The sequence below is a fragment of the Homalodisca vitripennis genome, chromosome 4, assembly GCF_021130785.1.
Source record: "Homalodisca vitripennis isolate AUS2020 chromosome 4, UT_GWSS_2.1, whole genome shotgun sequence".
Classification (NCBI taxonomy): domain Eukaryota; kingdom Metazoa; phylum Arthropoda; class Insecta; order Hemiptera; family Cicadellidae; genus Homalodisca; species Homalodisca vitripennis.
The window spans coordinates 63,718,906-63,742,709 of record NC_060210.1 but is presented as its reverse complement, the minus strand read 5'-3'; the positions used below and the strand labels follow the sequence as shown (position 1 = coordinate 63,742,709).

The following is a 23,804-nucleotide window of genomic DNA, read 5'->3' as shown; positions in this document are numbered from 1 at the left end:
CAACTCCAATAAAATTTTGAAGAAGTAGACAAATAAAAATAATCCTGCCCAAAAAGCATACAAATTTCTTGTTTTATGAAAGTTATTGTTCAAGCAATTTCGAATTTAGAAATCAAACTTTGATCCTAAAATTTCCAAGATCAAACCAATAGACTGTATTGTTAATTAATACGTCGGTCAGTGAGTTATTACTAGTAAGTGGAGTAGTCTGCACTGATAACTTGGTCGGGGAGTCGTATTCAGTAGTTATTGTAAGAGTCCAGGTCAGAATGATTAATTGGTTAAATAATGATAGTTAGTAGAAGCAAAATACAAAATTAAAGCAAAAATATAAATAGCAGTGGGGTAACTATGGGTTGCAATATTCAAAAGCAATATTCAAATAACACCAATAGAAAATATACAGTCTTAGAAATTAAAGATTAGCCATGCACCAGTATCACAGTGCAACTTCTATGTACATTAAGGAAGCACAAAATCGTTAACTTAAAAAATATTTCTAAGAGATGCAAAAGCTAGAAAATTTATAATTTAAAAATAGATGAAACTGTATTTATTCTGTAAGCAAGTGTATGACTCCAATTACTGGAACTCGCAAAATGCGACGGTGGGTGACAGGGGCGATGTTCGCTCCATTGTTCCTAAGGCAAGGCTAGAGATCCTAGATCTGGACGCCTTGACCACCGAAGCCGACATCTCGGACGCCCTAAGCAGGGAGTTTCCTGTCCTTCGTGGCGAAATTAGGGTTTCCCTCTTCAAGCCTAACCGTCAAGAACAGAGGAAGGCCGTGGTTGAGCTGCTCGAGAGTGACTCCTTGACAGTACTCCGAAAGAGGAAGATCAAGGTCAAATGGGTCATCTGCCGGATTCGGGGCCGTGTGGAGGTGGACAGATGCTTCCACTGTCTCGGCTACGGTCACACCAGCCTGTTCCGGACCCGATAGGAGCAGTAACTGCTGGAAATGCGGCAGCGCCGAACACAAGGCGGCGGTTTGCATGGGAGCTCCTTCTTGCGTCTTATGTACCGGAAAACCTGGAGCAAAGACGGGAGGGCATGACAAAGGACGACAGGAAGGCCCGTGCTAGGCCACGAAAATGATCCGGTTTATCCAGGTCAATCTGCAGAGATGTCACGCTGCGGACGCAGTCCTTGAACAGCTGGCCTGTGAGACCAAAGCCCAAATAGTGATCGTCAGTGAACCCATCCGAACCAAAACCAGCTCATCTTGGTTTTACGATGGACTCGGCACTGCGGCTGTTTGGATCTCAGACAGTCGTGGGGTCCGTGTACTGAGTCATGGTTCCGGTGACGGTTATGCCTGGGTTAAGTTGAACAGCGTTACCATTTACAGTTGGAGGAATTTAGCTGTGCTCGTGCAGCCCTAATACTACCCTTTCAAAAAACGAACGCTATCTGTGTGGAGGGTTGCGTTTACGTGCTAGCCGCTGAGATGAAGGCGCAAGAATCTCTTCACAACTTTAAACTCACGATTTCGATTTGCCGATTATTATTCACACATACGTTATTTTCAAAAACACGTTAAACAACAACATAACAACCGAAAAACAAGGATAAGTCCTATTATTGTTATTATTTGTTATTCTCTTATTATTTAGTTTACAACCACTTCAATAATATTTAATTAATTTAAATGCTAGAATATAATTTTCTAATATCAAATGTTACTTAAAATGATTGTTTTTTCTATGGAGTTCTTCAATTCCACTCAAGTTGCCCTCCTGTTCTGGGTCACTGTCACTGCTGTCTGTATCCGAACCAACTTATATAATAAGGGATTCTATAATATTGTCAATCTGGGGTTCTGCAGCTGCATAGTCCCTTTCGATTTTCTCTATGTGCTTGCACTTTACTGACCACTCTTCTGCGCTCATACTTGATATCTTGCCTTCGCATAGAGCTTTAGCTTGATACATAGTGAAAGATGTATTTCTCATAACCACATGATGTTGACTTCGGCCCAAATTAACTCAATGGGATTGAGGTCTGGGTGGTAGGGCGGAAGTCGTAAGATGTCATGACCCTGTAGTTGAATAGTTTCGTCCAAGGCGTACCGGTCATGCCTTGGTTTATATAGCTGCACAAGTTTGTAGAGCAGGATAAAAGGATATCGTCGCAGAATGGTATCCCGTTTTTTGAAAGCTACAACTTCATATCTTGCTTCCTACTTTTTGAAGTAGGAGCTTTATCAATTTGTATGTTATGGTAGGGCGCGTTATCGAATACTAGTACTGAATTTGGTTCTAAATTCGGTAACACTTTTTCCTTTATCCACTTCATAAAATGTCCCCCCAAAAAAAGTTAACTGTTTATTCAAGTCACAACTCGCTCTGACACTCCAGTTGCTGCAGCAGTTCTTTGGCGAGCCTTTGACAACAGAATTTTAACAGTTTGATGGTCTGCCTCTTCCTTCATAAATGTGTAAACATTACTCACAATTTCGCGAGCCTGACTATGAATAGGCTTTTGACTTTAACTCAACACACATTATCGGTAAAAACGAAGCACAAGCTACACTCAGCACTGTCACAAAAAGACTGATTGTGGCGAGTGCGATGAGTTATTTGGGCCAATACGATTCCTGAAAGGAGGGTTTTAACCATGAGTCAAAGGAAATGTTTTCGGGACGCAGCGCATAATGCTACCCCGCCACCCCTCCCGCCCATCACCACACACTCCAGGTCACGCACACACCTAAAGTCCTCGAACTGTACAGTGTGTACCTCTCCCCCAATTACTTCGCGCGAGAGTACCTGGAAAGGTTGGAAGCGCTGGAAGACAGTCTCCGAAACGTCTCTGGGCTGGTGTTTCGGGGTTTCCCGAGTCCATTGTAACAGCTGAGGTTTAGGCTTATATCGACTCTTCCATGAAGCTGATAGAACACGCTTGCAATTCGTCAATGCCTCGGAAACGACCCTACCGGGGCCGTTGCCAAGCCTTCTGGTGGACGGACGAAATCGGCGAGCTCAGGAGAACTGCACTAATGTGCAGACGTAGAGCGCAGCGACCTCAAAACCGGCCTGAAGCTATAATTAGGTCGGCAGAGCATAAGGCTGCTAAGAAAGCTCTGAGTGCAGCAATTCGTCTGAGCAAGGCGCGATGCTGGCGTGAGCTCTGCCAGGAGGTGGACTCGGACCCTTGGGGAAGAGGATACAAACTTCTGAGAAAAAAGCTTGGAGGAATAGGGAACAGCACGGAAACGCCTGCTGGAATGATTTCGGCAATCGTGGAAGCTCTCTTCCCAAGTCACCCTGTTAGGCGGGAGGAGAGAGTAGCAAGACCGGTTCCAGACGTTCCCATTTTTACGGAGCAGGAGCTTGTAGCGGCGGTGTCTACCATGCGCAACAAGTAGGCTCCAGGACCTGATGGCATTCCAGCTGAGGTTTTGAAGGTTGTGGCGGCGAGTTATCCGCTTTTGCTGCTGAATATGTTTAATGCATGTTTGGTAGCGGGTGTGTTCCCGTCGCGCTGGAAGGTTGCTAGGTTGGCGTTGATCAGCAAAGGCAAAGGTGACCCGAACTCCCCATCGGCATACAGGCCACTTTGTATGCTTGACACCGCGGGGAAGCTCTATGAAAGGTTGCTGAAACCCAGATTGCAGTCGTCCATCGAAGCCGCCGGAGATCTCTCTCCCCGGCAGCACGGCTTTCGAAAGCGACACTTAACTCTGAACGCTATTACAGAGGTTATCAGTGCCGTCCAGCAAGCCGAAACAGCTTGTCACCAGGCTCGGCCGATTGTGCTGTTGGTCACCCTTGACGTAAAGAACGCGTTTAACTCTGCTCGGTGGGAGGACATGCTAGAGGCGTTGCAGCGGGACTTCAGCGTGCCCGACTATCTCCTAGTCGTTTTGCAGGACTACCTGAAGAATCGTCGGCTGTTGTATGAAACCAAAGACGGAAGGAGAACGAAAGAGGTCACTGCCGGTGCGGCTCAAGCTTCTATTCTCGGCCCAGACCTATGGAATGTTTCATACGATGGTTTGCTTCGCCTCGAGATGCCCCACGACGTCTTCCTCGTGGGTTATGCTGATGACGTGGCTGCAGTCATCACGGCGAGGACTCCGGACTTGGCACAGTCACGCCTTAATCAGGTAATTATTCGGGTCAATGCCTGGATGACGAGCCATGGACTTGAGCTGGCGGTCGCAAAGACCGAAATCGTTATACTCACTCGACGGAGAATCCCCACTTTGATCTCTATGAATGTGGGGGGTATCGAGGTTCAGACAAGGAATGCGGCGAAGTACCTGGGTGTGTTACTCGACTGCCGTCTTCGGTATTGGGAGCACATTCAGGCGGTGTGTGACAAAGCCTCTAAGATAGTTATGTCTCTCGGCAGGCTGATGGCTAACGTAGGAAGCCCTAGGTCAAGTAAGAGACGCCTCCTCATGTCTACTGTAAACTCAACCCTTCTGTATGGCGCAAAGGTTTGGGCGGGTGTCATGAGGATAAGGCGATACAGTAAAAAGCTGTTATCGGTACAGAGAAGAGCGGCACTTAGGGTCTCCTGCGCCTATCGCACCGTTTCCGGTTCGGCCGTGGCGGTCGTGGCTGGGGTGATTCCTATTGATCTGCTGGCCATCGAGACACAGACCGTCTGCCGGGAGGCTGCGGAGCGGGGTAGAGATGATGCCTTGGCTGCTGCCAGGGTGGGGACTCTGCAGGTTTGGCAGCGGAGGTGGACGGAAGGATCGGACGGTAGCTGGACCTTCCGTCTCATTCGAGAGCTTGAATCCTGGATAGATCGTGGCCACTGGGAGATAGATTTCTACCTGTGTCAGTTCCTGACGGGGCACGGTCACTTTAGGAAGTACCTCTACAGGATGGGAAAAGTCAGGTCGCCTCGGTGTGCTTACTGCCTGGAGGAAGATGATGATGTTCATCACTCCTTCTTCGCTTGCGGGCACTTCACCGAGGCCAGGCGAACGCTCGCCACCACAGTTGTCGATGTTTCGGCAGAGACCATTGTGGAGATGATGCTGCAGAGTGAGGACGCCTGGAATGCAGTCACCACTCATGTACATGCGATCCTTCATCAGAAGCGTGAAGACGGATGCCTGGCTGACCCCTAGCTTCCGAAACAAGTAGTTTTGTCCTGGTTGGGACACAAGATACACGGACCAGGCAAGATGTCATCCAAAAGGGTTCCGGCCTGGGCCCTCCGTGGCCCATAGGGGGTAGTCCGCAAGGGAGTCCCACACTCCATGCACAAATGCATTCCCCCTATGTAATAAAAAAAAAAAAATGTATGACTCCGAAAATCTAATATCAAGTATATTTTTATCACCAACAACATGCAGGCTTACTCTACCATATGCAAGCTAAGATAATGGTAAATGATTTTAACCATGCGTTAAGGCTGCTAAGCTAATTTACTATAAATATCGGGGCTCTATGAGTATAAAAAATTCAACACAGCCTATCTGCACAATTCACCAGAAAAAAAATAAGCTAAAATATCGTAAAGTAAATATTTTTGAAGGAGGTTATTGGGGTAAGGGTGTCAGGACGTTCGCCGAAAAAGAAAGGATTGCGAGTCCCTAAATATATAAAGGATAGAATAATAATCTAAATCTTTTGATAAGAAATTACTATTAATTTATACTTTATTGTTTAACATTTAAAAACATTCTTTCACTTACTTTTATCATAAAAATAAATTTTAAACTCAAGCTTTAATTTTTTTTAATTTGTTATACTAAAGGAGTGGTTTGCTCCAATTTTTTATGTAATTAATGGCCTAAGAGGGGCCAAATCTTTTGAAACTATTCATGTATTACATACGGTACATATGAATAAATTATTGTTATATTATATTGTTATGTTATATTTTGTTATTGCAGGTGGATTTCTCCATAGTGAACTGATCAGACATAGCCTGATAGATTACATGATACCCTTTCTGCCACTGGAACGTGAACACGTGGCTCTTTGCGTCCGGGATGAGATGACATTCCAAAAAGGCAACCCAGCTATTATTCAAAGTACCATTAGGTAAAAAAATAATTCTAGACCTATTAGATAAAACTTCTAAAATGCTTATTCACAGGTTATCTTTTATCTGCTCATCACTGTCCATGTGCAATAGAGTACAATGTAAAAACTTTTAAGTATTGGACTTTAAGTATTCTGTTATCGTATTGTGTGCTACTGTTTTTTGAGCACAAACGTGTAGAGCTTCTTACATCCACATCGGACTGTATCAAAACAATTTCAGCTAAATTAGGGGTCACCAAATGGCGGACCGTATTCGGACCACTAATCTATTTTGTGCAGACCTTGTGTTACCAATTTAAAATATTTTGCATTTATATCATGAGTACATTACTGATTTTTTTCTGCACTTTGTCTTTCCTGCTATCCATTTCCATACTAGACACATTTATTTATTTACTAAAATTAAGATTCCTACAGTTACTGAAGAAACATTAATTGAAACTTCTGTCAAGCCATCCCTTGTCTTTCTTGTATGTGTTTGAAATTTGTGCAGTTGTGTTGGGTTTTTTTTTCCAAAAACGTTAGTCAATCTTTACTCTAATTTTGACACACCTGTCATCAAAATATATTTTAGGTGTTTATCAAAAAGGTTTGCTCTATACTCGGATTTCATTAAAGTAATTTTAAGGAAAGTTTGTTCACAGAAAAATGCTGATCTAAAAACTTAAAACAAATCACTTGCAAAGTGTTTTGAATTCTCTTGAAGTCATCTCACAAAAAATATCTCGTCATCATCTCTCAAGGTTGCAAAATACATTTGAAAACTTATTTGTAAAATGGAAAAAAATATGTATTGTTGTAACGTTTCTTGTAGTATTGTTTAAAGATCTCATTTCAGCAAGTTCAATCAGTTCAAGTTCAAGATGTAAAAGTGCATTGTCTATTTCAACTCTTATGGATTTTGAAGTAGCTTTATCCTTTTCTGCTGTCAATACTTAATTGTAATCAGCAAAACAAGTTTGAAATTTTTCCCTTAATTTCACAGTGGAATCAAAGTGCAAATGCAACAGGAAATGCTCTGGATTTTCAAGATGGTTCAAAATTGTCTTTCTCAACTAATTTTCAAAAACTTTATATTGGAACTAATAGTTTGAAATTAATTTTTCCTTTTAAGTTTCAAGTTTAAAAAATGAGATGATTGGTAAGTTCTACAACAAATGCAGGCTTCCAAAGCCAGTGATCATCTGAAAGCTACCCCTTCTTTGGTCTTTCACCAAAGTCCAATTACTGCTCATGTATACATCTCAATGCAACAAAATATATAATACATAACACAGGGTGATTAAATAATCATTCTGAACATACATTACCCCGTAGTTATCAATAATAAAGAACCTTTAACTGTTAAGTTTTATTTATCTTGTAACCAACTCTTAACCAACAATCATGGTTCACATGGTTTTCTTATCAAACTTAACCTTATGCACTCGAAGGCAGTATTTATAATTTGTCCTTGGAGCTCGAATGGCAAGCTCTACTGACCGCCGCCATTATGTCGGAAGCGCAGATTAATTTTTGCTGTTACGTTATCTCAGCTTGTATGTCCAACTGTACTAGCCAAGATGTAATACATCCACAGCTCGTAAGGCCAGCACCACTGGCTACTAAACAGCAGTTTTTTTTCTTCAGAATATTCTTTTTTTCATAATAAATGGTGAGTGCACAAACCTATCGAGCAGCTTTATTTTAAAGTAATCTTTAGGTAAAGCAGTAAATTTTAAATTGGCCTATAATTTTTTTCTAAACATTGACTATGCAAATAAAACCAATGATGCGTACTGGGCCTATACACTGAAGTGATAGAAACATAGAACATTTTATTAGAAGATGTGTGCTAACTATTCTTGACTATACATAGGTGTGTACTTATAAAGTTTTATTCTGTAAAAATTGTAAGGACTGAGAAAAATGTAAAATAGTTCATGTTTGAGTATAACATAACTGTAAATGCCTTCTTTATAAAATTTTATTTACATATCTTAACAATATACATATAAGAGCTAAATTTTCCAAATATATATATATATATATACTAGCTGTTTCCCGCGGCTTCGCACGCTTTTCGTAAGTTTTGCCCGCGTATGAGCATTTCTGGTTGAAGTAAATTATATTTCCAACCCCGATGTAGATTTTACCTTGACTGTTTCCCGCGGCTTCGCACGCTTTTCGTAAGTTTTGCCCGCGTATGAGCATTTCTGGTTGAAGTAAATTATATTTCCAACCCCGATGTAGATTTTACCTTGATGTCACGATCAAGAAAATATGTCAAAAATGTATTGTACATGCATAATGTATTTTATTACAAAGTGGTCTACCACTCAACCTTTAAGTTCAACCAAAAATTTAGTTTAGACAATTATACATCATAACTTAGCGCCTTCAAATAGTGTTTCACTGTTTAATATACGTATCTATCTCGTAATTGCAGGTTATAATGTGCAGGCGCTTTGAAAACTTTTCTTCATTTTATTCGTTTATATTCACGACATAAGCGAATAATTCAGATAATAACTATCCTATCTTCTAAGTTAGACTAAATTACGGATACATGTGAAATTTGATTGAAATTGGTTCAGTCGTTTTGGAGTTTATTGGCAACATACATCGTGACTCAAGATTTTTATATATATAGGGGAGAGGCGGGCATAATGGCCAGGCTAAGACATTTTGATTTTTTAAACTACTTTTTAGTCGAGCTGGAAATTAAAAAATCATATCATATATAGATCAACTATCATAAGACTTGTATTAAATGTTTAGTTGCGTTTAGGCAAATGGATGTCCCTTAGTAATCAATTTTCCAAAAAGTAACCATGTGGCCATTACGCCCGCAGGGGGTAGGGCATAATGGCCATATATCTAAAATGTGGTAAATACATTGTAAAAACAGCTGTTTGATAATAAAACATTTATTATAAAGATTTGTAACCTAATTATATTGATTGAAAGCCAGTTAAAAATGTGTATTGAAAAACTTTGAATAGAAAATATACATATTTCATACTTTGTTCCAAAAACATTAATTTTTTAGAATCGTACAAATAAAAAGTTATTTTGTATTAAGTTTAATTACAATTTTCACATAAAAACCTAAGGTCCTTCTGATCTACGCCAGCACACAGTTCGTGCGCCCACATATTGCACCCTTGGCACTTTATCCAACGCTCATTAGAGGATGAAGCTGAGAATTGTTCCATACAATAAAAACATTCGACATCATCATCTGAATCTTGAAAAAGACTTCTTTTGGTGGTATTGATCTTGGGTTTTTTAGATGTCCTCTTTAGGTCTGTTTTTCTTTCTTCGCCCTTTTTTTGTTTCAGAAGTTTTTCTTTATCTTTTTCATCTTTCGCAGCTTTCTCGGCTATCAAATTATCTTTGTAAGGGCTTCCTGACAGCAAAGCTGCACAGCCTCTTTTACGTCCAGTTCTCCTACGACTCTCATCAGATACACAAGGAAGAGGGATAATATCTTTAGGGCTTATAGCAAATGATGTCCCAGGTTGTGGATCATACTTTTCATCAAGATTGGTGGTGTAACTGCTTGGTGATACAGCTTGCAGAGAAGGAACTGCGTTGCTAGTAGAGGGTAGTGGATCTGTAGAATTTAGACCTCCTGTTGTTGGCAAGTCCGTTGGTCCGTCTGGAAGTGGTAGGTCCGTTACTTCTGCTGCAGCAAATTCGTCTTCTGTGAAAATGTGTTCGTTGAGGGGCTCAATGCCACATTTCCTAAATCCATTTACAGCATTAAGTGGAACAGCAGCCTTCATGTACGCTTCCCCAAAAAGACGACTCACTTGGTATTGAGTTACTGTACGTCCAGGGTTGTTTCTTAAGAATCTCTCGATTGCCTGAACATAAAAAGTGTTCAGGGGCCCCATAAATGACACGTCTAGGGGCTGCAACTTGTGTGTGCAATGAGGTGGTAGACACACTACAGACGTATGATTAGCTCTGGCCAGTTGAATGAACTCAATGTTTTTTATATGAGTGGAATGCCCATCAAGTATTAATAACACTGGGTCATCTTTTGTAGGTTTGGCATGTACCAGAAAATGATTATACCACTGCACAAAAAGTTCTGTCTGCATCCACCCAGATGGATGGCAGGTGAATGCAGTTCCAGGTGGAGCTCCATCCGTCAGTTCAGCCTTCATCCGTAGGCGGGGAAATATGATGTAGGGGGGAATGTAGGAGCCCCCAGCTGACATGCACATTACCAAAGAACACAAAACCCCTCTCTCAGCTGAGGTCAAAGATCCAACCTGCCGCCTGCCTCTTAATGCTAAAACTTTAGAGCTTTTGGACTGGACTGTAGTTAGTCCTGTCTCATCCACATTGAAAATTCGATGGGCTGTGTAATTATGTTTGGACCTTTCCTCAACTAATATATCAAAAAATTTCTTAACAGAAATCTTATTAAACCCACTTGCTCTAGCTGCAGAAGTTTGCTCAGGTTCCCTTAGAGTTAACTGTGGATGGCATTTGCGGAAACCGGCGATCCAACCTTTTCCAGCCATCCTGGACTCTTTGTTAAAAATGTGACAAAGTTTGTTCTTCTCAGCAAGTTCATATGCTGCACTTCGAAGATCCTGAACAGTCATACCGAAAAATCTAGTCTCCAGTAAGAGTAGATGATTGAATATTTCTAGTTCAAAAATATTGGTTTTATAACATCTAAATTGTAATAAAACTGTTTTATTGGCTTTACTATGGAAATCTGAACAATTTTTCTGTAATCATTTAGAATAATTATATCATTTAAAACTTTTTTCAAGTAACAGGAATAAGGAAGTTAAAGAGGAAAATTGCAGACGGGCATAACGGCCAAAGCTGCGGGCGTAATAGCCACCTACTGGCCGTTGTGCCCGCCCAGACGCCATTAACAAAACACTCTTCTAGGTTACTAACAAACAATGATAAACCACTTCTTAATACAGACATTAATAGCTAACTAATGACTCTTTTAAAATATATAGGACCGAAAAATAAAATATAATACGTAATTTTGTAATTATTACATAAGTTGATGTCTTACCTTGGATCAGAAGGTGTGGAAAACACAAAGATTACAATAACTCTTGTTGTCGTAGCGGCGTGTTCTTATGACGACTCAACACAACTGGTGGGGCTACCAGGCACCTTCATGAACAGTTTCCGCATGGTGGACAGCTCTGTACACACACAAAAACACGCCTGGCCATTATACCCGCGCTGTCCATTATGCCCGGCTCTCCCCTATATATATATATATATATATCTTTGTATAGAAAGATTCATTACAAATAAATTTTAAATTGTTTTTCATTTCTATCAATCAATCAATCAAACATCTTTATTTCATAAAAAATGTACATATCGTACAAGAAATAGTGTCAACAAAGTAATTGGTTTTAATTTAAAACATTTACAATGTCTGTGAACAATAAAAACAAATGAGATAAAACAGAAACAAGAACCTCTTATACACAAAATTACACATTCTTAACTAGGTTCGTGCAGATTAGTTTAGGGGTTTTCCCCTTCTTCGGGCCCAGAACAACATTAGTTCTAAATACAGGTTTTTACAAACAATCATACAAACATTGAGCCTAACAAATAAAAATATTAAAATTAAGTGTTTTCACCTTCTTTCAACTTTCATTACCTGTTCTATTAGAGTAGTCATTAACAATTTTTCTTTTGAATAAAACGAAAAGGGGAAAAGCACAATGTATTTCCATGGTTTTCTTAGAGTAAGTAGCTCTTCAGTTGAGTAAAATGCAGATTTTATTAAAAAATTTTTTTAATGATTTAAGAAATTTGTTCGGATTTTTCTCTTGTTTAATATTTTGCGGTAAACAGTCAAAAAATTTGTTTCCTTTAAAAGAAGTTTTCTTTTCGAAAAAAACACAATCTATGTTGTTCAACTTGTCGATGTGATCTAGTATTATATGTATGTACATTTTTCCCTATTTGTAGTTTTATTATTTAAAAGTATGAATTTTATTGTCTCAAAAATATATAAGCTATACACTGTTAAAAATCTTCAATTCTGAAAATATATGTTTAACAGAGTCGGATTGTTTCAAATGGAGCATAATCTTTAAGGCCCGTTTTTGTTGGATTAAGATTCTGTCCATATTTCGTTTTGTTGTTGTGCCATATATACAAATACCATAAGAAATGTGGGAGTGGATTAAGGCGTAGTAAATAGATTTTAATGTTTCTATGTTACATGATAGTGCCATTCTTCTTAGAGCATAAAGGCCACTTGATGTTTTGCGCATAACAAAGATTTACATGCTCATCCCACGTTAAGTTTTCATCTATAACTAATCCCTAGAAATTTAGTTTCTTGTACTTGGTCCAGTATCTTATTTTCGACAAATATTGTGGGCCGTAATTTATTCTTAGCTTGCTTTGTTGAGAAGGAAATAAAAATTAGATTTACTAGAATTCAAAAGGAGATTTTTTACTGTCCAAAAAGTCTTTCCACCAACGACAAGCCAATGTGAGAGGAAATTTCTATTTGCTCTTCACTTTCCGCAGTTACAATTATGTTTGTGTCATCTGCATAAAGGCAAACTTTATTATCATTGCCCCATACTATTCCAGGTAGACCTTTCAAATAGCATAGGAACAGTAATGGGCCCAATATCGATCCCTGGGGGACACCATATTGAACAGTTAAAAGACGAGAAGCATATTTTTTCCTATATCTAACTTTTACATTTTTCTTTATAATGATTAATTTCAACAAAATTGTTTTCTTTCTGACAGGTATGATTTAAACCATGTCAATTCTGTACTTTTCACTCCAAGAGTATAAAGTACATTCAGTAACTTACTGTGTTCAACACTATCGAAGGCCCTTGACAAATCCAGAAAAATGCAATTATTTTTTTGCCCTCTATCAACAGATTTCAATTAATTGATTCAATAAACTCAACTCCTGCCGTTTGTAGTAGACTTACTGGACCTAAAGCCATGTTGTTGTTTATCTAATAGCTCATTAGTTTTCGAGATAATTAGAAAATTGACTATATACTACTTTTTCTAAAATTTTTGAGAATACTGGAAGTACCGATACTGGTCTATAACATTTCACATCCTCTAAATTACCCTTTTTAAATATAGGTATAACTCGGGCTATTTTAAATTTATCTGGAAATATACCTGAGATTAGGGAATGATTGATTACATGAGTTAACGGAATACAAATAAAAGGCAAAGCTGCCTTTATAATTGTAATAGGAATGTCATCGTATCCTGAAGAGTACTTATTATCGAAAGATGTTATTATTTTTGCAATTTCATTTTCTGTTACCATTTTGAATTGAAATTTTGTGTTGACTTGACTAACATTTAATAAAGTAGCTTTTGCCGAGTGCTCAATGTTTGGGACTACTAGATCTTTAACTGCATTCACAAAGAATTCATTAAATGTTTCACATATAACAGATGGATCAGTTTATGTAGTGACCCAGATGAAATAATTTAAGTGTTTGTGTAGGTTTTTTGACAGTTTTCCAGTTTCTAAATTTACTAAGTTCCATGTAGTTTTAATCTTATTTTTTGAATTCATAATTTTTTCCTCAAAGTATAACTGTTTATTACTAATTACATTATTTCGTAGATCTTGCTTTTTACTTTTGATTAATAATTTTAATTCGTTATCTTACATATTCTAAATTGAGACTCCAAATAAGTTATTTCAGTTTGCTTTAGTTTTTAACTCCTCATTAATCCATTTATTTCTACTATCCAACTTTTCTGTAATATACAATTTTGGAAAATTAACATCAAAGTAATACTTAAAAATATATTGTAAAAACTATCATATTTAAGGGGAAATGGTAGATTGAGAGACCATCTAACCAATGTTCTAAGCTTAATTGTTTGTGAAATATGTCCTATGTTACTTTTATCAAATTTTCTTACTTGTTTTCTAACTAGAGTAAATATTTTTTGATTCTAAATCTAACAATTCCATTATTTGGCCATCATGATCAGTAATATGAGTGATTGCCCCAATTACATTTAAACTATTGGGTTCTATATTGGTGGATGAAGTTTATCAAATTGCTTGTTTTTGAATGTTCTGTTACTCGAGTAGGGAAATTTACCATATACCTCATACCATAACCAGATAAAACATTTACAAATCTAGTATAAGTGTGGTTTTTTACTAAAACATCCACATTAAAATCTCCAGCAATGAACAATTTTTTTCAAATTTTTTACATAAAATGTCTAGTAAAAATTTCTAAATTTTCAAAAAAGATGTTTAAGTTTGAACCATTTGGGGATCTGTTAAATACATCCTAATACGAAAGAAAACCCACTATTTATGATTTCTGTCAAGCCAACATTCAAATTCTTTTTCTACTAATATTGATTGAAAATAAGGGATTTTCTACAGCTTTAAAGTTTAACATTTGTATGAGTCAAAATTATGACACCTCCACCCCGTCCTAGGTTTTTCTTGAAAAATAAGAAGCTGTTACATAATTTGAAATTTTTTAGCAAGTCTATTTCTTCTTTTATCATCTTATGCTCGCTTAGTGCAATTATGTCCGGTTTTGATTCAGTGAGAAAAATGTCAAGAAGATCCAGACGAGATGGAAGGTGTTGAACATTGTGATGTAATATTGAAAGGCTTTTATATACTGGATTACTTGAACAACAAGAAGTTTTTTTTGGATATAGAAAGGTTAGGACTTATTAACAGGGGGGGGTGTTTGCTGTGGTACTAGGGAGTTTAAACAAGATGAAGGGTTCTTGCCAGGTGTCAAGGGAGCTTGCAGTGACTTGGTGGGGACTGTTAATGGCGGGAAGAGTCTGAACAATGTAAATGAAATGAATTCAAGTTAAAACTAGACTGGGTGGAGACAGGAACACTTTGGGAGGTGCCGAGGTCTTTGGTCACCGGCGTATCTGCAGATCCTGCCTTCTTAATCTCCTCCTTCAGCTTCCTGACAAAATACTGCGTGGGAAAGTCCATGATGTAATACTCTACGAGCAGTAGACTGTTTCCTTGGTGACCACCACCACCTTTGCCCCTGTGGTCTGATGAAACTCATTGATGTTCTTGGCAAAGTGCTCTATCTTGACATGGTCTCGGACACAACCCCAAGGGCGAGCATATTAACGTAGAAAAAGTTCTACTCTTAAAGTCATGAGTAAGGTCATGGAACGCCTTGTTGTAATCATCCCTTGAAGGCTTGTCATTGAAGTTATCCTTGGTTATCAGGCTGTAGACTCCCGCTGCCCGCGGACCATCCCTCTGGTAAGCCAGATGCTTGGTGAGGCAATCCCTCCATAACAGGTTTTCCAAATTGCTTTGCAAACACAACCGCCACCCCTGCAGTCATCCTTCTGTCTTGATGGAAGTCGCCCTGAGATTGTATGTGCAAAGGCACAAGACTCGTTGCTTTTTCAGGTTCTCAATAATCTCCCCCATGTCCCCCTCCAGCACCTGAATTCCTGTTACAGAGTTCATAGACAAATTTAGTTTATCTTCATGAATTTGTGTTCTTAAGTTGTCTGTATTGATTTTTGGTCTCTCCGCAGATACTGTGTTTGATCATTTTAGACAATTCTTTTTTTCCTGTACGGTTGAAGTGAATCCCTTTTTTTGTGTACATATGCCTAGGTAAGATGTTGACAGGGAGAAAATCTGCATCTAGATGTTGAGAAAGAATTTTTTCCAATTCCATGTTTATGTAGGCTATCCGGTTATTCAACCCGGGGACATCATGTCTGCAGGGTATTGCAGCAATTCGAACTGTGGTATGTGTTGTAAGTTGAATAATATCTTTGAAAATGTTAATAAGTTTGTCTTCCTTATCCACAATATCATCATTCGTTCCCCCAATAATTATAACTGAATCATCTTTCGTGAAGTCTTTAGTCAACAGTTTTAAGTCTGTGACGACACTCTTTAGAGTTGCATTGGGTTTGTATATACAAGAAAATATTTACATTACTTTTAGGCCAGATTTCAGCAAGGTTTTTATACATCTCTCTCCCGTGGCTGTCAGCAAACATCAGTATATTGGATTTATTTTCAGTTGTTACTTTAGGGTTTTGAAGTTGGAGGCACCTGTGATTTTTTATTATTGGTATTATTACTTTTATTCTCTTCAGGTTGTCTTATTTTACTAATATTGTTAGTTGTTGGTAAGAGTGCCTCTGTTATTTCTTCATGAATACTCGTTTCAGTAGTTTCCAGTAAATCAAAACGGTTGGCCAGGCTGATTGGATCGGAGCAAAACTTTGATCTATCTAGATCCTTAGAAAATTTTTTTGGGAATTTAAAATTATTTTCTTGAAACTGTTTGATGTCATTTTTTAGTTTTTCATTTTGCAAATTGGTACTCTCAAGCTCATTTTTGTAGCATACCAATTATTTCCCTGTAGGATTGAAGTTCTTCAGTGAATGTGTGTTCCAAGAGCTCAACATGTTCATTCAATCTTTTAATCTCCTTAGTGAGAGTTTCGTCTGGTAAGGACAGGGCTGAATAGCTTCTATAAGCTTGAGATTTTCTTTTCTAAGTTCATTTACTTTATTTTCCAATAATTTTATTTGCATGTTGTTAGGTTTACTTTCATTTGAACTCTGAATTGCCTTACAGACTCTGTCACTTGGTGGATGTTCAACATTAACTTCTACATGTTCAACATATAGCTGATTTTTGAGAATAGAAATTTCTTTGTTTTTGTTTGTTATTTGTTCATCTCTGGATTTTACTTTCCTCTTCATAAAAACTTATTTTTTTCCGCTAGAGTTTTGACTTCATTTTGTAGGCTATTTATTGTTTCTATCTTCTGCTTCAGATTCCAAAAGTTGAAGAGATAGTTCTGCTTGTTCCTTTTGAAATTTCAACTGAGCCATGTCCTCACTAGCTTGTATTAAGCTCTTGCCTAATTCATTAAAACTTTCATTGCTAGAATTAGTACTACAAAATATCTCTTCATTTTCTGTACTGTTGAGGGAAGATTGTGGAAGATTCCCTACTTTCTACTATGTTGTTTGGTGTACTGAATGAAGATTTATTTGTGTTGAGTTTTGTGTGTTTGTTAAAGAGCTAATTAGATCCTGAACTGATTGAGAGGGTTGCCTCTGGAATATGAGCTGTAGGCTGAACTACTGTTAGGTCAGAATTGTCATTTTTTTTGCTTCTGTTTATTTGTTTCAATATGTTTTAGGACACTTTGTTTTGATCTCAACTTTGTTGTTCCATTAGGAGAAAAATAATAATTTGTCAGTTTTTTCCTTTTGAAAGTCCAGTCTTCTGTTAAAGTTAAAGACGACTGTACCCCCAAGTCACATACTCACTGTAATATCACATACCTTGATCTCTTACTTTTAGTACTTTTTTTTACTTAGAGAGATTACTTTTTTTGATCTCTCTCTTCTACTTTTAACATTTTAAGTTACTATGCAAATAATGCTGAGGATATTGAAAAATAATTCCGATCTGGGGAGGCAAACAACAAATATGGCTGCCGAGCTGTCAATGAAAGTAATGCGGCCATCTGTACTGGCTATACGAGTTGTGAGGACAAATTACGGAAAAACTAACAGTGAGGTGGCCAGTGCTGCTGGTCTTTCGAGCGCAAAGAGCCAAAACCCTACTAGCTATACTCAATACTATATATATATACTAGCTGGTCTCAATTTTTTGCTTATGTCTTTTGTCTTGACTACCTTCAAGATAAAATTACCACTGTTTTTAGCATATATTTAGTATATTAAGTGAATTCCATTAGATTAAAATCTGTCTGTGCTTGTTTGTTTGTTTCAGAGAAATATTAGACAGTTTCACATTTGTGAAAGATTTATATTCAATCAGTGGATGTAAAGGTGTCAGTGAAAGGGTTGCCTCAATTATAGAAAGAGAAAGGAGGCGGGAGAGAAGAAAACAACACCATACTGAGCTGTAGTAATATACAAAACTAAGAGAAATTGTTAGCAAATTTAAGGTTACTTGAAAATCATCGACTTACCAAATCATTGTTCCCATTGCATTGTTACTACTTAAGATAAATACCACCCTACATTCGTAAGGCGTTTAATGATTTATAAAATAATGTTATCCAATACGTAGTTAGCTTTTGTACATACATAAGAGAGCTATAATATAATTCCTTTTTAAAACCCATGTCTGCTTTTGTTTACGAGTGAAATATGAGTAGTTGTTGGTTATTCAATAAAGAAGAATCAACGTTGTAGATAAAATATTGCTCTTAAGAAAGGGGTTCCAACAACACTCTTATTTACGTTTCCTAATGTTTTTAAAATTATTTTTTGCAAAATAAAAGACCAAAGTTTGTTCAATGTTCATAATGTGTTTTCAATACATGAAAATAAAATCTGCAATTTATATGTTTGTTTATTAATAAGTAAAAAGAACAGTATTTGAGAAATGTGTTGATCAAAATCTAACTCATTGTATAATCTTAAGAAATATAACTGAATCTATTGTGTAGTTATAACTTAAATATAAAACATTAAATAATGAACCAATCAGCAGCACAAGGGAAGACGTTAGTTCTAGTCTTAGCATTGTATGGGCACATGTCATTTTGGTGTAACAGAGCATGAACGTGTTAGTTCTCTAAACTTTTCAATTCCTTGTATAACTTTAAAAAAAAAACAATGCCTGTGATAACTTGCTATTCATTAGTTTATCTTATTATGCTTTATTACCAATTAATATTACTAATATCACGTAAAACATTAATCAGAGGTGTATTTTTCTTTTTAAATAAATATCATTAAAATTGTCATAATTTATGTAATTTTAAAAACCATAACTTCTATTTTCCACTTTTATTTCATATGAAGCCTAAATATTGATCTGCCTTTCAATATATTTTCCACTAATAAGGAAATTTTCACATAATTAAGAAAATTATCACACTGCACGACCAGCATTTCAATTTGTATCTCATAGAATTCAGCTGCCTAATTAGTAAACCTTTAGGTGAGTGACTGTTTTGATATCATCATCATTGGGAAAAGTCATATTGGTACTATTGCAAGTGGCAGTTAATGTACATGATAACAAGTAGTTTCTGGGCACTAATGTTTTCCCAGTTAAATGATGTGATAAGATCTCGAGTTTGAAGAGCTGCATTTGTATGGGGGCATTGTCAAGAGAGTAACGGGGTGGCTTCTACTTGGTGTCCTTTTCAAAAATTATTACTTTAGCACATACTCAAAACCCCTTACATTTATAATTTAAGGTGAAAAATGATCTATTCGAAATGAATAAATACTTCTGGCTAGCTCTTATTAAAACGTATAAGATATCATTTGGGTGGAAATTAATAATTTATATCAAGATTGTTTACAAAACTTGTATTGTAGACGTGAATAGAATTAGTTCTTAATAAGGACTGAACCAAACTACTCAATTCGTCCGGCCTGCCCTATGAAGTAAAACTGTCTCTTCAATAAATTGATCATCTGATGATAAGGTACTTGTAATTCCCTGTGATACTCCACGCTTCCTTGAATCAGTTCTATGAAAGCCCCTTCGGGCTGAACACACTGGTGATATACTAATGTCTTATCTGTCTAGCTAGGAACAAAATAATTGTCTATTTATCGTTGGGAGGAACAACCTCGCACTACTCATGACCAAAATACTTGACTATTGTGATCAAGACACTCGTCTTTCTATTACGCGGACAAACTACTACATACCGTATAGGACCAAGGTGCTTGATCATCTAAATACTTTTCCCTGGACTTTCTTCACCTCTTTTATTCTTCCCCATTTTTTAAGTTTGTCCCTCATTGGTCGACACTTATTAGGTCACCACTGATTGGTTCTATCATAATCGTGTCTTCTTGGAAAGAGTCTGTACTACGGTTCCCACCAGAAATATTTAATATTTTCATCAGCTTTCTGCATCCTCATTTCCTACATCATTTAGTTACAGATGGCCATTCAAACCTCATCATGAGCTTTTAAAACCCATTTTCCTTGCTCTTCAATTTTTTTCACTTGTAGTGTTTTTCTAAAACACTTTGCTGTACATTCTATGAATGTCATTTGCTTTAAGATGTTTTACATTCTGAAAATGAATGAAAGATGTATTTCACAATCTGCACCATGTTTATTGTCTTAAGGCATTTCAGAATTTGAATATGCTCAAACAAGTGTTTTCATGGACAATTATTTTCTGGCGTCCAGCCAATAGACACCAGAAAATAACTCAGCACACCGTAGAGATGCAAATACTCAGCACACATGCAATGTTTGGCTCATATTAAAAAACTGTATTAATGAAAAATATACCTCGTACTTATACATGATATTCTAGACATTATACTTAAGAAATATACAATACCCCAAATTTACAAGTACTTACTTATAACTTTTTACATGAAAACTGTGAATTTAATGTGTTTATAGCATTCGTTTTAATCCAGATAATATAATGGGGAAAGTGAAATAAGATCATTATTTTTATACTATTGTACGAAAAATGTGCTTTGATAAATGTCTGTTTTTATTTGGTTGTAATGAGTTTGTTTTATTTGACCTATTTGTTTGATCACCACATCCACCATATAGGTATGTAATATTCAAATATCATTGTATACCAAGTGACAATAAAGTGGTTCCTCCACCACTCTCTTCATGTCATGTTATAATTTGGATTTATAATTCTTAATACAAAATATTTGACAGTGAAAATTCAATGATCTTTTAGGTTGACGTGGAACGCATTGGATTTATTATTATAAAAATTACAAGAATGCATATTAGTTTGATTCATATTGAAGAATTGAGGGCAAACCACCGGAGAATTAGTCAAATATCTTGGTAAAAATGGTTTGTATTATAATGATTCTCAGATTCAAGACTATAAAGATCCTCCAATTTGTGGACATTTATGTGTTTTTGTTTTAAATAAATTGACTTAAGTTTTTAAAGAAGTTGTCAACAAATTATTACACAGTAAATATGGATTCCCAAAATATTTTTGATGTTTTTGGCACACAAATCAAGACAGGAAATTTACAAAATATAGATACTTTAAGGATTGAATTATTTGAAAGTTTGTTACAAAATCTGCCGGGTAATTCAGATGATGTTAAATAGAAGATTTAAAAAACGAATTTGAAGGTAAGGTTTAAGAATAAGAAGATGTGATTTAAAATCTGTTACAATCAGATGTACTTGAGGTAAAAATAGAAGATTTAAAAGGTGATTTTGAAAGAAATAATGTAAAGCTGGAAAAAGATTTTGATGCTGGAGCTAAACAAGTTTTTAATAATTTAATGTCTGATATACAAAAAAAGCTAAGATAAATGGTGCAATTAAAGTAGTGAACAATTTCGTAAGTCTAACCAATAAAAAAAGAATTTTTGGTGTAAAACCTAAAAACAAATTTTTAAACCTCTAAAATAATTCAACAAAATCAATATTGTTGATATAAATAGTCCAAATGTAAAAATGCCTTAGACTTTAAAGGAAGAAACATTAGCAGTGTTAGTAAAGGAATTCACCCGTTTGGTGTTATTGTAAAAGAGCAATTAGATGATCATATTAAAACGTTAGATGAACTAAACAAAAATTATAAGGATCATAACAACATGTTAAAAATTTTACAACAAATTACATAAAAATTTAGAGAGCTAGAAATAAAAGATCTATATACAATTGTGACGAAATTAGTGAAAGAATAACAAACTTTGATGGAAATAGTACATGTAAAAGTGATTTTGATGATCGTATTCAATTTAATGAAAGAAGTATTGGCAAATTAATGACTGGAATAGATGAATTAAAGGATAACTTCCATAAATTCAAACAAGATGTTAATAAAAATACATCGTAAATATTTTATAACAGAAGTCTATGAAAAGTTAGAAGTAGAAATAAAAGATCAGTTGATGACTGGTGAAATTAATGAAAACGTTACAAAATTATATTAAGATTTCATTACATGTCAGGATGACGTATATAAAACCTTTGAAAGTAATGGTAAACAAGATTTTCTTCTCATGGTGACAAATTAGAGGAAAATTTTAATAAATTTAAGGAAATTGTAGATAAAACTTTTGAAAATATCGACAACAGATTTAATAATTATGGTGACTCAATTTTAAATTCCATTATATAAATAGTGCTCATATATTGTGTGAAGTGTAAAGAAAAAATGCAACAAATTATATGAAATATTATGAAAATATTAATAGAGTCAAAAGAATTCTGGAAAATGTGCTGAATGTAAAAAGAAAAAGAGCCAATTTTGTAAATACGAAATTTTTCCTTAATAAATAGAGATGGCGGGACATTAGTGCGTTCAATGTTTGTATAATACAGCACGGAAAGAGACTAAAAAAAACATTGGGGAAAAAATTAAAAAATCTTAAAAAACTATGATGCAATTGTACATTAAAAAGTAAAATTGGTTTAACATTGCAAAATATCAAACTCTTTCTTCAGAATTCATCAAGGAAAACATATTATCAACTAAAGACTATATGTGCGTTATTTGCCACTATCAACACTTGAGTCCAGAATTTTTGGAGGAATATAAAGATTCAGTTTATTGGAATAATATTATTTGTTTGGAATAATATATTATGTTTATTTTTCTAGATTGGCAGTGTAAAACTGTATTTCTGGTACAACTTATTTGTTCAATCACAAATGTTATACTACATATATATATATATATATATATATATATATTAGAATTGAATATATACACTCATATTCAATTCTAAGTTCGTTATTATAGGTTTTCATGCAGATAGTCAGAATAATCAACAACAAAATTCTTCAAGACTCGATAGGCTACTTTTGTATGTCAAAAATAATAGAGTAAAATTGAATTGTTCTTATTATCTAGGTGAATTACAAGATTTAAACATTTCCAGAGATCTTATCAGAATTTTATGTATCACGTATGTATCAAGATTTAAAGAAAGTTTACTGCAAAAATATAGAAGTGTATTACAATCCCGAAAAAATGTGTAGTTAATAGGCCAATTATGTTTTGTTACAACAAAAAGTTAGACCAATATTTCTGGTTAGGAAAGCGGCATAATTATCAATATGGATTTTCAAAATACTGTTACAAATGCAATTTAGTATATTGTTGTTTCTGATAAATTTTTATCTATGATGTAATTAAGAATGATAGAAAAATTCAGTAACTGTTTTATATTCTGTACAATTGTAAAAGACACTGATAGAAGTACTCATTGAAAAATATATTTCAAGATCATCTTAAGGGTTGGACCTGAAATGATGATTTAAAAACATACTTTAATTTTTACTGATCTTATTATCCAAATTTCATTAAAAAGCTATAATAGTTCATGAGATATAAGAGTGGATTTTGAAAATTTTGTTATTTTTGTGAAATGTTGAGTTTAACTAGCTTGTTTTTGAAGTTAAAGATTTTTCTGATATTTTTTTTTAATTTTCTATAGATATTAAGAAATAGGGGATGATTTCACCCTCGCGGATAAGTTAAGTCGAAAGAGTTAATTACTTATTATATGTGTACCAAATGTCATTAAAATTAGTTTAGTAGTTTTCGAAATATGATTTTTGTAAGATATATATGTAAAGTTGTAATCACATACACTGACTGAGTTGTAAGATGCTAATTTTCATTCAACTATTGGAAGTTTGAAACCACCTTCAAAGCTCGAGTTTCTGGGTTCTCAAGCCTTGAGCACGCTTTTTATTGAAGACATATTTGTCATTCAGTGGTTGGGAACAAATCTTTACATGAGTGGCCGTAGTGTAATGACTATGGAAC

The 23,804-nt window shown here is 35.7% G+C and overlaps 1 protein-coding gene across 1 annotated transcript in view; it reads left to right on the top strand.

Moving 5' to 3' along the window:
- Positions 1-20,542, top strand: part of LOC124359401 (torsin-like protein) — a 36,342-nt gene extending 15,800 nt beyond the window's left edge. The window contains exons 5-6 of the mRNA XM_046812113.1: positions 5,864-6,014; positions 17,810-20,542. Coding sequence (XP_046668069.1) covers positions 5,864-6,014; positions 17,810-17,948 — 290 coding nt within the window. The 3' untranslated portion in view covers positions 17,949-20,542. The remainder of the gene's footprint in view (positions 1-5,863; positions 6,015-17,809) is intronic.
- The last annotated feature ends 3,262 nt before the right edge of the window (positions 20,543-23,804 follow it).